We start from the raw sequence: 13,037 nt of genomic DNA on the forward strand, positions 1-13,037 counted from the left end.
AAAGACACGATACCGTATCACCATGCTGCTTGCTGCAACATCACGTCGGTGTAACCTTGTCAGTTATGTATCATAACAACTGTCTGAATGTACCGTAACGTAAAGACACGATACCGTATCACCATGCTGCTTGCTGCAACATCACGTCGGTGTAACCTTGTCAGTTATGTATCATAACAACTGTCTGAATGTACCGTAACGTAAAGACACGATACCGTATCACCATGCTGCTTGCTGCAACATCACGTCGGTGTAACCTTGTCAGTTATGTATCATAACAACTGTCTGAATGTACCGTAACGTAAAGACACGATACCGTATCACCATGGTGCTTGTTGCAACATAACACAATGAACCATTGGCAGCAGAATGCTCTTTACTACGTGGGAAACACATTTCAACAAATCATGAAGGAAGGCCATAAAAGGAAAAGCAATTTTCTCAAGAACTTTTCAAATAAATAAATTATAACATTTCCATTCAAGTTCTTCTAAAATGTGATGCAGGAGGCATTATATTTTTCACTCTTTTTAACTATTTCCTTAAAAGGTATCTATGTACATTAACTGTTGATGTATGTGATTCACAAGAGGACCACATATGGTTAATGTAATCAAGCTGAGAAAGAAGGGATTTTGGGGTGATTTTTTTTGGCTAAATATTTGGGGACAATAAACTGATGGATGGCAGATTGGTAGTTAGGCGGGTGAAAATGTAACAATTACCTAATTATAAGTGTTTAAAGGGATACTTTTGACCCATTTACTGTTAAAACTGCCAAAGGAATTTAGATTAAACCTGCATACCACCACCGTTTCAGAGGATTCCATCTGCAAACCATTTTGGGCTATTTTCAAACACAAGCAACTTTTCTGCGTAGAAGTCAAAGACGTAAGTCTACTTGTCTGAAAGTAAAGCAGTTTTGATCACACGAGTACATACATGTCAAACATGTATTACGCATGTAGGCAAATCATTTTGCAATGGCCAACAGCCTACATCGATCCCAAACCCAGACAGGTATTTCCTACGGGACTGCTGATTTCCTCAAACCTTCGTCGGGCAGGAAATTCTTTCCCATACAACAACACGACAACAATAATGCGATGTTCGTTTTTTTATTTGCCGCCATGCCTTGTTAATATGGGTGGCCGACGATAGCATGCTGTGGTTTGAATTTATACATGATATAAGTGCCTAGGACATGTTAGACCATGTTTGGAATCATATCAACTGCTGAAAATGAAATAGCAGTATATTACTACTCAAAAGAAGTTAAAGAACACCTGATTCTTTCAAATTACTATACTTAATCTGTCACACCCAAAGAACACCCATGATTGGAGTGAGTGAGTGAGTGAGTGAGTATGGTTTTACGCCGCTTTTAGCAATATTCCAGCAATATCACGGCGGGGGACACCAGAAATGGGCTTCACACATTGTACCCATGTCAGGAATCGAACCACTAGGCTACCTGACCGCCCCCCCATGATTGGAAGCCTGTATGTCGCAATACCTAACAGCCATGACAGATTAACCATAGCCGTATAAATCAATCAAGTGTTCTTTAACTTCTTTTGAGTAGTATATTGTCTGTTATCTGTTATTCATCATCATGGGGGTTGCATATTGAAAATACTTCAATATTCAGACTGAGTTTAGTTTTCAAAATGGAAATCATACACAGAACTTGTTGACCAGGACCCACTTGCACAAAGCGATCTTAGCGCTAAGACGATCGTAACTCCCATATTTTAACATAGGCTTACAATAGTCTTAGCGCTAAGATCGCTTTGTGCAAGTGGGCCCTGGACTCAAATTACTTGGAACCCCTTCAGGGCAATGACTTGGGAGCAGCTAGATACTACATGTAGTATTGATTGTGAAGTTACACAGTACCTATGATTCGCTACACCAGAAAGGAGAAGGAATGATAAGGGGCTTTATTGACAGGTAGGATTTGACTATGTTAGAAAGGAGATGCACTTTATTAGAAATCATTCTGAAGGTCATCACATGTGTTGGGAATTGTGTAAGCGGTGAACACTTGCATGTAGTGAAATCTACAATGCTTAATTTATAGTTAGTGCATGAGTTCGGGAAGTAGTGAGTGGAGCTTTAGGGGGGAGTGAGTGGAGCTTTAGGAGGGAGTGAGTGGAGCTTTAGGGAGGAGTGGAGCTTTAGGGAGGAGTGGAGCTTTAGGGAGGAGTGGAGTTTTAGGGAGGAGTGGAGCTTTAGGGAGGAGTGGAGCTTTAGGGAGGAGTGGAGCTTTAGGGAGAAGTGGAGCTTTAGGGAGGAGTGGAGCTTTAGGGAGGAGTGGAGCTTTAGGGAGAAGTGGAGCTTTAGGGAGAAGTGGAGCTTTAGGGAGGAGTGGAGCTTTAGGGAGGAGTGAGTGGAGCTTTAGGGAGGAGTGGAGCTTTAGGGAGAAGTGGAGCTTTAGGGAGGAGTGGAGCTTTAGGGAGGAGTGGAGCTTTAGGGAGGAGTGGAGCTTGAGGGAGGAGTGGGAGGAGCTTTAGGGAGGAGTGGGAGGAGCTTTAGGGAGTAGTGGAGTTTTAGGGAGGAGAGGAGCTTTAGGGAGAAGTAGAGCTTTAGGGAGAAGTGGAGCTTTAGGGAGGAGTGAGTGGAGCTTTAGGGAGAAGTGGGAGGAGCTTTAGGGAGGTATGGAGCTTTAGGGAGGAGTGGAGCTTTTGGCAGGAGTGGAGCTTTAAGGAGGAGTGGAGCTTTAGGGAGGAGTGGAGCTTTAGGGAGAAGTAGAGCTTTAGGGAGAAGTGGAGCTTTAGGGAGGAGTGGAGCTTTAGGGAGGAGTGAGTGGAGCTTTAGGGAGAAGTGGGAGGAGCTTTAGGGAGGTATGGAGCTTTAGGGAGGAGTGGAACTTTAGGGGGGAGTGAGTGGAGTTTTAGGGAGGAGTGAGTGGAGCTTTAGGGAGGAGTGAGTGGAGTTTTAGGGAGGAGTGAGTGGAGCTTTAGGGAGCAGTGAGTGGAGTTTTAGGGAGGAGTGAGTGGAGCTTTAGGGAGGAGTGAGTGGGGCTTTAAGGGGGAGCTAGTGGAGCTTTAGGGGGGAGTGAGTGGAGCTTAAGGGAGAAGTGAATGGAGTTTTATTGGGGAGTGAGTGGAGCTTTAGGGAGCAGTGAGTGGGGCTTTAGGGGGGAGTGAGTGGAGCTTTAGGTAGGGGTGAGTGGAGCTTTAGGGGGAGTGCGTGGAGCTTTAGGGGGGAGTGAGTGGAGCTTTAGAGAAGAGTGAGTGGAGTTTTAGGGAGGAGTGAGTGGGGCTTTAGGGAGTAGTGGAGTTTTAGGGAGGAGAGGAGCTTTAGGGAGAAGTAGAGCTTTAGGGAGAAGTGGAGCTTTAGGGAGGAGTGAGTGGAGCTTTAGGGAGAAGTGGGAGGAGCTTTAGGGAGGTATGGAGCTTTAGGGAGGAGTGGAGCTTTTGGCAGGAGTGGAGCTTTAAGGAGGAGTGGAGCTTTAGGGAGGAGTGGAGCTTTAGGGAGAAGTAGAGCTTTAGGGAGAAGTGGAGCTTTAGGGAGGAGTGGAGCTTTAGGGAGGAGTGAGTGGAGCTTTAGGGAGAAGTGGGAGGAGCTTTAGGGAGGTATGGAGCTTTAGGGAGGAGTGGAACTTTAGGGGGGAGTGAGTGGAGTTTTAGGGAGGAGTGAGTGGAGCTTTAGGGAGGAGTGAGTGGAGTTTTAGGGAGGAGTGAGTGGAGCTTTAGGGAGGAGTGAGTGGGGCTTTAAGGGGGAGCTAGTGGAGCTTTAGGGGGGAGTGAGTGGAGCTTAAGGGAGAAGTGAGTGGAGTTTTATTGGGGAGTGAGTGGAGCTTTAGGGAGCAGTGAGTGGGGCTTTAGGGGGGCGTGAGCGGAGCTTTAGGTAGGGGTGAGTGGAGCTTTAGGGGGAGTGCGTGGAGCTTTAGGGGGGAGTGAGTGGAGCTTTAGAGAAGAGTGAGTGGAGTTTTAGGGAGGAGTGAGTGGGGCTTTAAGTGAAGAGTGAGTGGAGCTTTAGGGAGGAATAAGTGGAGCTTTAGGAAGAAGTGAGTGGGGCTTTAAGTGAAGAGTGAGTGGAGCTTTAGGGACCTACATCGAAACGTTGCTCCTATCCATATATCTTATCCTTTCTTGATTCTTTCACATTACTACAGTTAATTTTTCATTGCATTGTTTGTTGTTTCATGTCTCACTCAACAATATTTCAGTAATATGATGACAGCCTGTAAATAATCAAATCTGGACCAAACAAACCAATGGTTGATATAATGATAAACGGTCCACTCTGGGTACAATTGAATGCAATCAACCAAGTCACTGGGCCTGATCCAAGTTTCCTCTTACAACTGGCAAGTTTCTTGGGACCAATTCCGGATCCCCAACTGAGGATTCATTTGCTGGAATAAATCACAGGAACATCACACACTAACCCCTAATTGACCCTAATTGACCCTAATTGACCCCTGAAACAAAACTAACATGACCCTCCATACTTTAGCAAATTTGATCCCCTGAGCTTACATTATTCACTGAGTGAGAGAGTTGTGTTTGATACTTCTTTAAACAATATAACAGACACCAGGGGGACACCAAGCAAGTTGAAGGGTAATTCTCATAAAGTCTTTGAATGAAAGGGGATCCTTGATATCCTTACTACAGTACTTAAATCTATTTAAATATTAAACTTGTAACCTTTGGGTGGTGAGGGGGGTGAAATGGGGTTTAATGTCGTGTTCAAGATTAATACACTTATATAGCGATGTGCATGCACGTGTGTGTGGCATCTTGTTCTATCCGGACTAATGACGATTTTATAGTGCTTGCCCACTTAGATACCATGCCGCAGTTTAACATGAATACCACACTCAGACACAGTATACTGACTCCGAGCCAACCAGTCCTTGTTTTAGCCCCTTCATGCTGAGCACAAGGCAGGGTAACAACCAGTAAGATCTTTTAATGTCTTTTGGTATGACGCAGCCAGAGATCTAACCCCGAGCCTTCCAATCTCTGGCAGACGCTCTACCACTAGGCCTCAGAGGCAGTCTGTCACCCTGGTAACCTTAGGGTTGTGACACTGACCCATTGACTTTCATGCTCAATTTCGAAAACTGCCTTTCATGATTAAGTGAAAATTGTCATATTGAAATCTTTGACAAAATTAATTTTGAATTCACACCTATTCAACGACTGAATTCTAATATTATAAGGATTAAGTTCAAGGAGTCAAACTTTGGGGGCAATGGATTTTCAGACAAACCTGAACGTGAAGATTTCATTGGCATAATTCAAATACAGGGCCCGAACCCCTAAAAAAGGCTTGTGGTTTGAGCAGGCCCTTCTCATTACGTTGGAGTTGAGCTGTGCCTGATGTGGGAGTTATGTCAAGCTTGCCAGCAAGCCAGGCAGGATTGTTCTAAATTGTCCAGCAATGGTGAACACATGGACAGGACTTCCCTACAACAACCTGTGGATGTGCTGCCACCACTTGCTTGCATCCTCATCAGGCTGATGTATTTACCAGAGGATTTATCTTAGACAAAAGTCAAAAGGCTCCCAAGCTCAAGCACTGTGTGAAACTGTGGCCAAAAACAGCCTCCTGGTGTCCGAAATAGACTTTCATAACAAATTCCTGTGATAAAAACTTAAACAATTGCCAACACACCCATCTATCACCACATCTCAGTCATGACAACCAGGTTTGTGATCTACCCTGTTTAAGATATAGGTAGTCGGTTTCCGAAAACAAAATTCTTTACATTGATATCCCTCTTGTAAAATATTTAACAGATGAATTAACAGAGGAAATTTGGAAAAGTTCATTTACATGTTATCCACTACAAATAGCATTATTTGTACAAAGTGTCATGTGTGCTGATGTATGGTTGAATATGGGTTGTATCTCTTGATTAGTATATTCGGTGCAATTAGACTTGAATTGAGGGGTGGGGCTTTCAGTTGAGTGAATTACTTGTTATGTAATTGATATATAGTTTGTGATCAGATTGATTCAAGCGAGTAGCTTTTGTGTTCAGTGAAAGTGAGGTAGCTTATCAGCAAAGCATTATTAAACATTTGTGATTGTTGTAGAAGGCAGACCCATACTTGCCGTAAAAGGCGACTATGCTTGTCGTAAGAGACGACTAACAGGATTGGGTGGTCAGGCTCACTGACCTGGTTGATGTATGTCATCGTATCCCAATTGCATAGATGGATGCTCATGATGTCAATCACTGGATTGTCTGGTCCAGACTCGATTATTTACAAACCTCCGTTATACAGCTGGAATATTGCTGAGTGTGGTGTTAAACAACAAATAAACAAACAAATGTAGAAGGCAGTGGAGTTTGTAATTTGGTGGTGAAACAGCCCGACTTGTTGCCTCTTCCAGTTGTATCTATGATGCTACTGTGCGTGTGACATTGTACCCATGTCGGGGCTGACCAAAACTGAGATAACGTTGATGGGCCTTCAACTATGTACCACTGTGCAACAACGATGTCTGATGCAGACTTGGAGAATCACACCCCTGGTGACTATGACTGTGTTTTAATAATGCCTTATTGCTTTGCCGACGTTATTGCTAGGATGTCCTTTGATATTATTATGAAAACCGGAATTATGGGTAACGAATTATTTTAATGTAGAATCAAGAAACTCTTTTTAACTGCAGTTTGATTGTTGTGTACCGGGGGTAATCCATTTTAATTGTGCGAGTGGTTTTGAGGTTTTATACCCCTTTGCTTCACCATCACTTGTAGTGAGTGAGTGAGTAAGTTGGGTTTAACGCCGCTTTTAACATTATTCCAGTTATATCACGGCATGTCAGCTTGATGTGGGAGGAAAGCCCGAAGTGATGCAGGTCTCAGACGTTTACCACTTTGGTGAAACCCACGAGCACGGGTATGGTGCTGACAAACCTAGAAACATAATCGGGGTGAACCGGGATTCGAATCCACAATCATAGGTTTCTGGCGTGTCCAGGGGACGTAACTCTGCACAGCGAATCGCGGCGCCTTAGACGACTGGGCCACCCGTGCCCCCCCATCACTTGTAACAAAAGTATGCAGATATTTTTAAAAAGCTTGTAAACTATGAGATAACTTGTAGGAGTCAACAAGGTAGAAATTCTAATGGATACAAAAGGCATACACAATGTTCTTTTGTATCTGAGCTGGAAGCCTTGATGCACATAAACTATTTTGACCTCAACTAAGTTGAGTGATCAAGTATAGCCCGTTTTTTAAAGTTTTTAATACTTAGTTTTATATTATTTCATCTTAAAATACAATGTTAAAATAGGCCTACCTCTGAATTTAAGAAGATAAGAACTTCCACATTTTAACAAAATAACGACTTCATCCCAAATTTGCCAGATAGGAAACTTTCTTTAGAATCCTTGACAAATCCCTGAGACGAGCTGACAAGTTTCTGAGGCAAGCAACTCCCTAGTGTCCCTGAGATGACACTAGTTATAGTGCTGTGTTCACAACTAAGAGGGGTCCAGGTGTCCCTGAGGTTTCTTCCTATAGTATTTGAAATTAGGGACCTCCTAAATTTTCAACCGTTAGGGTTATGACAAGACCGCTTTGACTTTCATGCTAAATTTGAACACTGAGTGAGTTGGAGTATTTCAGCTCTATCCGAATATGATGGAGGTCTTAGACATGTACCACTGAGGTGAAACCACCGAATACATGTTTTGTACTGACAAACAATTCACAATCAGGACAAATCTGGTAACAACGTATTTGGGCACACCTTAGCGAAGCGATTCTGCAAAATTTTGTTTGTTTTTTGCTGTACTCAGCAATATTCTAGCTATATGACTGCTGTCCTTAAATAATCAAGTCTGGACCAGACAATCCAGTGATTGACATCATGAGCATCGATTTACACAATTGGGATATGATGACATGCATCAACCAAGCTAGCCTGACCACCCAATCCCATTAGTCATCTCTTAGGACAAGCATATCTTCACAGGTATCTGCAAATTAAATTGTGATGTCACAGATGAGACAAGGTTACCCATGTTACCGGTTCGAATCCAAGTTGAACCCAATCAAGTTGCATCCACCATTAAGTTTTAGGAGGATCACAAGGAGTACATGGGGTTTTATGCATCCCGCGTTGGGTTTTATACCACGCGTGGCGCAAAAAATCCAATGTTCCCCAAGTGATCCACTACAACGAATTTATCTTACCAACAAGTTTTAATATGACATTGACAAAGAATTAAAACAAATTCAAAATTGATTGAAAACAGCACTTCGATTGAGCGGAGGTTAACTTGTGCTAAGTCACATGACTTTCATTGACTCGGAAAAAGCGTGCAGAAGGGAAAAGGGATTTATTCTGCCTCTCAGAAATCCACTTGCAGCCTGTCGTGCTTGTGGTAGGGGATAAGGGATATATTCCCCCATTGAGAACTTATTTCCCTCCAAGGCTGGATACATAGTATTTTAACAAGATAACATGGACCAATCAGATCTCATCATTTTGACATGGAGGTATGATAAAATCATTTATCAGCAAGGTTAATTAATGCAAGCCTTCTAATCTGTTGCAGGTGCAAATTACCAAAGGTAACTGGATGGGTGACAACCATTTAAGGTCAGCCTGCTCTGTCAATATCGGGGAAAACTGAAAACAAACATTGGAAACCGGTTTCCACCAGTATAGCTGAACATACCTCCGGTGTCCAAGCCAGCTTTAATGAGTTCATCTTTGACCGTCTGCTCCAACTGCTGTTTCTGCTCATCTGGCACATCAGTTCCATCCTTGACTGTATCACCGGCCTTGACTCTGGTCACCCGCACCTTCACCCGGTCATCATCTGCTACATCCCCCTTTGTGCCGGGAGTGTCTGAAACACAAGGCAACACGGTCAATAACTTCACACAGAAAAAAATCAACATTTAGCAACAGCAGTTTTGTTTTGTTTGTTTGTTGTTTAACGCCGCACTCAGCAATATTCCAGCTATATTATGGTGGTCTGTAAATAATCAAGTCTGGATCAGACAGTCCAGTGATTGACATCATGAGTATCGATCCACGCAATTAGGATACGATGACATGCATCAACCAAGTCAGCAAGTCTAACCACCCGATCCCATTAGTCGCCTCATACGACAAGCATAGTTGCCTTTCACGGCAAGCATGGGTTGCTGAAGACCTATTCTAGCCCTGATCTTCACGGGTCAGTCACAGTTGTATGTAACCATCAATAATGATTGTGGGTGGGCAGGGATAGGGAAGGCTGGATTGAAACAGAGATTGAAATTAACCTTGAAAGTGTACTAGCCCAACTGGTGATATCATATAAAAAAAAAACGAATCGCCAAGAACAAGCATGATTTATTTCATGTTAAAACATTTTTCTATCATGACATCATTTCTGGACATTCGAAGATGTGCTCGCACTTTGATAACATCATGTATGGGAAAACGTCATTCTTCAAAGGTAAGTGTCTTGTAAGTTGTTCCCCAAAGAAGTAACTGGACCACGCGGGTAAACGCAGTGGCCAAACAATTGTATCCAAAAGTGAGAGAGTGAGTGAGTGAGTATGGTTTTACGTCACTTTTAGCGATATTCCAGCAATATCACAGCGGGGAACACCAGAAATGGTCTTCACACATTGTACCCATGTCGGGAATCGAACCCAAGTCTTTGGCGGGACAAGCTAATGCTTTAACCACTAGCCTACCCGACTGCCCCAAAAGTTGGAGAGATATGACAATCGGAATCATGAGAAAAGTTAAAGATGATCGACATGAGGATCGAGAGAATATGCGGGATTCAAACATAACCCACCTGTTCATAAAATGGACTTGTCCGACATTTCCGAGGTCGGATTCTATTCAGGGAGTCATCATTAATAAAATTTGGGTAAATATTTTTAAAGCTTGTACATTTCATCAACATCCTTTAAGAGGCTGTACATTATGTTAATATCTCATATAAGAAATAAACAACTCATGGTCGTTGTTTATCGCCAATAAAACACTGCAGGGAAAATAAACCATTCGGGGCTGTGCCTCTCCCAGCAGTGTATTATTGTATGATAAACAACTCCCACTCGTCGTCTATTTCTTTAAAAATATTTGACCTGGTTGACTTCATCAACTTTTTTACCTGTACGAAAAGGAGTGTTTTTATTTTCATTATGCAACAAAACATCCTTCTCCCAAACGGCAATGGATTTCCTCAACCTGGAGTATCCTGACCCAAACTTACTGTCAGTTATTTGAAGCCATTAAGTAATTATTCAAAGGTCAAGACATTTACAAATTGAAGTCACACTGGGCCTTTAAATCGTGTTTTTTTTCAAAGCGTGAATGAAGCCTGTTGTCACAGCCCTGAGTTCTCAGGATAAGAAGCCGTATTAATCACTGTGTGTGACACACGAGGTTCAACAAGATCTACTTCAAGGTCTGTGTAATGTTTATACGGGACAACTGTGCCTGGCCGGATTACACATTCCAGTAAACTTCCTGTTTTTACGCTAGAAATAGATGTAGATTCATCTATTAATCATCCTTCATCTATTGTAGTAGTAAGAAACAAGGAACTAAAGTATGTAAGGCTGGAAAATAAAATAATCGGTTTTCAAGCGATGGCTTTAGAGGGAGTTGGGATTAATGCTGCTCAGAATGTATTTCGGTGAGTAAATCATGGTGTGTCTTTGTCAGCGCAATGAGGGGGTAGAACCAAGGGTGGTAAATTGACAGCCAAGGGATGAGACTCGCACTGGGAATTGTATTGCTAGGACAACAGGGCCAGTTGTACCCGCTCAGCAGTGGAAGCAAAACAACCATGTCGGGAGGGGCGCGGAGTGGAGTGAAGAGGAAGAGGAGTGGGTGAATGACTTGGGTACAATTTAGTATCAGCAATATCTCAGCCCTATTGCAGGAAGGAAGGTGGAGCGAGTGGAGTGGAACAGAGAGGTGTGTGTGAATGATTGGTTACAATTTAGCATCAGCAATATCTCAGCCCTATTGCAGGGAGGAAAGTGGAGAGAAGTACAGAGGTGAGGGGAGAGGAGGAGGAGGAAGGGAGAGGAGTTGGAATGAGAGGAGAGGAGAGGAGCTTATCAGACTACTTGTTATCCCAATGTCTATGTACATATGTCAAAATAGTCATGTTTTGTTTTTCTCTATTTTCACCTTGAATCCAACCCCATATTCACTGTTAGAAATGGTTCACAGTTCCCTAATGCAAACTGTATGGGGTGACTAAATGGCTCATTGCTCAACATACTGATCACTGGTTTATCTGGTCCAGGATAAATTATTAACAGGCCACCATGAAAAAGCTTGAATTTGGGTGATTGTGACATGAAACAAACCTTGGTTCCCCCAACAACATGGACAACTAATAATAATACTTATGAAAATGCTCTTCTATGATTTGAACATATCCCCACAGATCCCTAAAAACACCATGACGACCAACCAATTTAATTGTAATCAGCTGATAGACTAACTGCTTTTTTATTCAGTCCATCATACCAGCACATGTATTTACCAAAAACATAACATGTGTGATAAAGCTGTCATCCTATTTGTTAAATTTCAAAATCCTTTATTATCAAAACTGGTATCTGCACATATTATTGCTTGTACTAACAAAACAAATTTTAAATAAATATCATCTCAAGAAACATGGTACAAATCTGTTGATCAAAGGGGAAAATGAATATTGAAAATGAAAAAAAAAAATAACAAAAACATTATCCTGCTTGAAAAAATTGGTTTCAAAACACATGCTTGCAATCATTCTATTATTGCTCTTTCTCAATAAAAATAAAACCGAACTTCAAGACATCTGCGTCAATTTCGGATTCTGCGCAACAGAGAAAATATTGAGACAGCGGTGAAACACTTGAACACAACAAATTATGACATCTTACAAGTGAACTGTTAACAGGTGGGGATGACGTGGGTTGACACATCTCACACACGTGTGTAAAGTTGCCACAATAACTGACTACTTATCACATACACACACACATTTCATTACCTTGCTTTGTAGTCATGTTGAACATACGCAATGACAAAACACAGCTGGAAATCACAAAATTTTCACTGTTTGTGTACAAAGAAAGTAGAATTCCTTGACATCAGTGGAAATAGCTGTGAAAGAAAAACAGCTGTCATCATTTTGAGAGGAATTTAGGGGTTATGTGTACTTTTCCTCCAAAATTAGAAGTTTAAATTCTCATAAGATATTTCCTTGATTACAGGGAGATATTTAATTGAGTTCTAAGCAGAACATGCATGAGGTGCACAAATTTTGAAACACACTGCCAACTTGGACATATTGTCACCATATTTGTTAACTTTCACAATGATTTCAGAAACATTCCATTAAGATACCACAAACATAATATTGGTATACAGGAATAGAAACAAGGTTTTATTTCACATGACCACAAAAATGATCTGCTTCAACACTGACATCTACAGGATGGTAGGAATGGAGGTGGTGAGGTGAAATTGGGTTTCATGTCACGTCCAAGATTATTGCATTTATATAGCGACATGCATGCCCGTGTGTGTGTGGCTGCTTGTAGTGGTCCGGACTGATGCCAATTTATAGCGCTAGCACACTCAGTTGCCATGCTGTAGTTTAACATGAATACCCCAGTCAGATATAGTATACTCACCCCGAGCCGACCAGTCCTTGTTTTAGCCCCTTAATGCTGAGTGCCAGACAGGGTAACAACAAGTACCATCTTTTTACGTCTTTTGGTATGACGTTGCCGGCTATCAAACCCCAAACCTGGTAAGAACACAGTATACTGACTCCGAGTCAACCTGTCCTTGTTTTAGCCCCTTAATGCTTTGTGCCAGAAAGGGTAACAACAAGTACCATCTTTTTACGTCTTTTCGTATGACATTGCCGGCGATCAAACCCCAAACCTGGTAAGAACATAGGTCAGACTCAGTAACTTAGCTAATTGCATAAGTGAGTTGGTTTTAATGCAGTTTTGAACAGTATTCCAGTTATATCATGGTGTGTCAGCTAAATGTGGGAGAAAAACCTGAAGTGATACAGGCCTC

The 13,037-nt window shown here is 42.1% G+C and overlaps 1 protein-coding gene across 1 annotated transcript in view; it reads right to left on the reverse strand.

Annotated features, from left to right (window-relative positions):
* LOC124135913 (protein OS-9-like) overlaps positions 1-13,037 on the reverse strand; it is a 69,751-nt gene that overhangs the window by 30,219 nt on the left and 26,495 nt on the right. Inside the window, exon 14 of the mRNA XM_046501596.2 lies at positions 8,665-8,838. Within this exon, the coding sequence (XP_046357552.2) occupies positions 8,665-8,838 (174 nt within the window). The remainder of the gene's footprint in view (positions 1-8,664; positions 8,839-13,037) is intronic.

This window comes from Haliotis rufescens, unplaced genomic scaffold, assembly GCF_023055435.1.
Source record: "Haliotis rufescens isolate VD_foot unplaced genomic scaffold, xgHalRufe1.0.p SCAF_4, whole genome shotgun sequence".
NCBI classification, from domain to species: domain Eukaryota; kingdom Metazoa; phylum Mollusca; class Gastropoda; order Lepetellida; family Haliotidae; genus Haliotis; species Haliotis rufescens.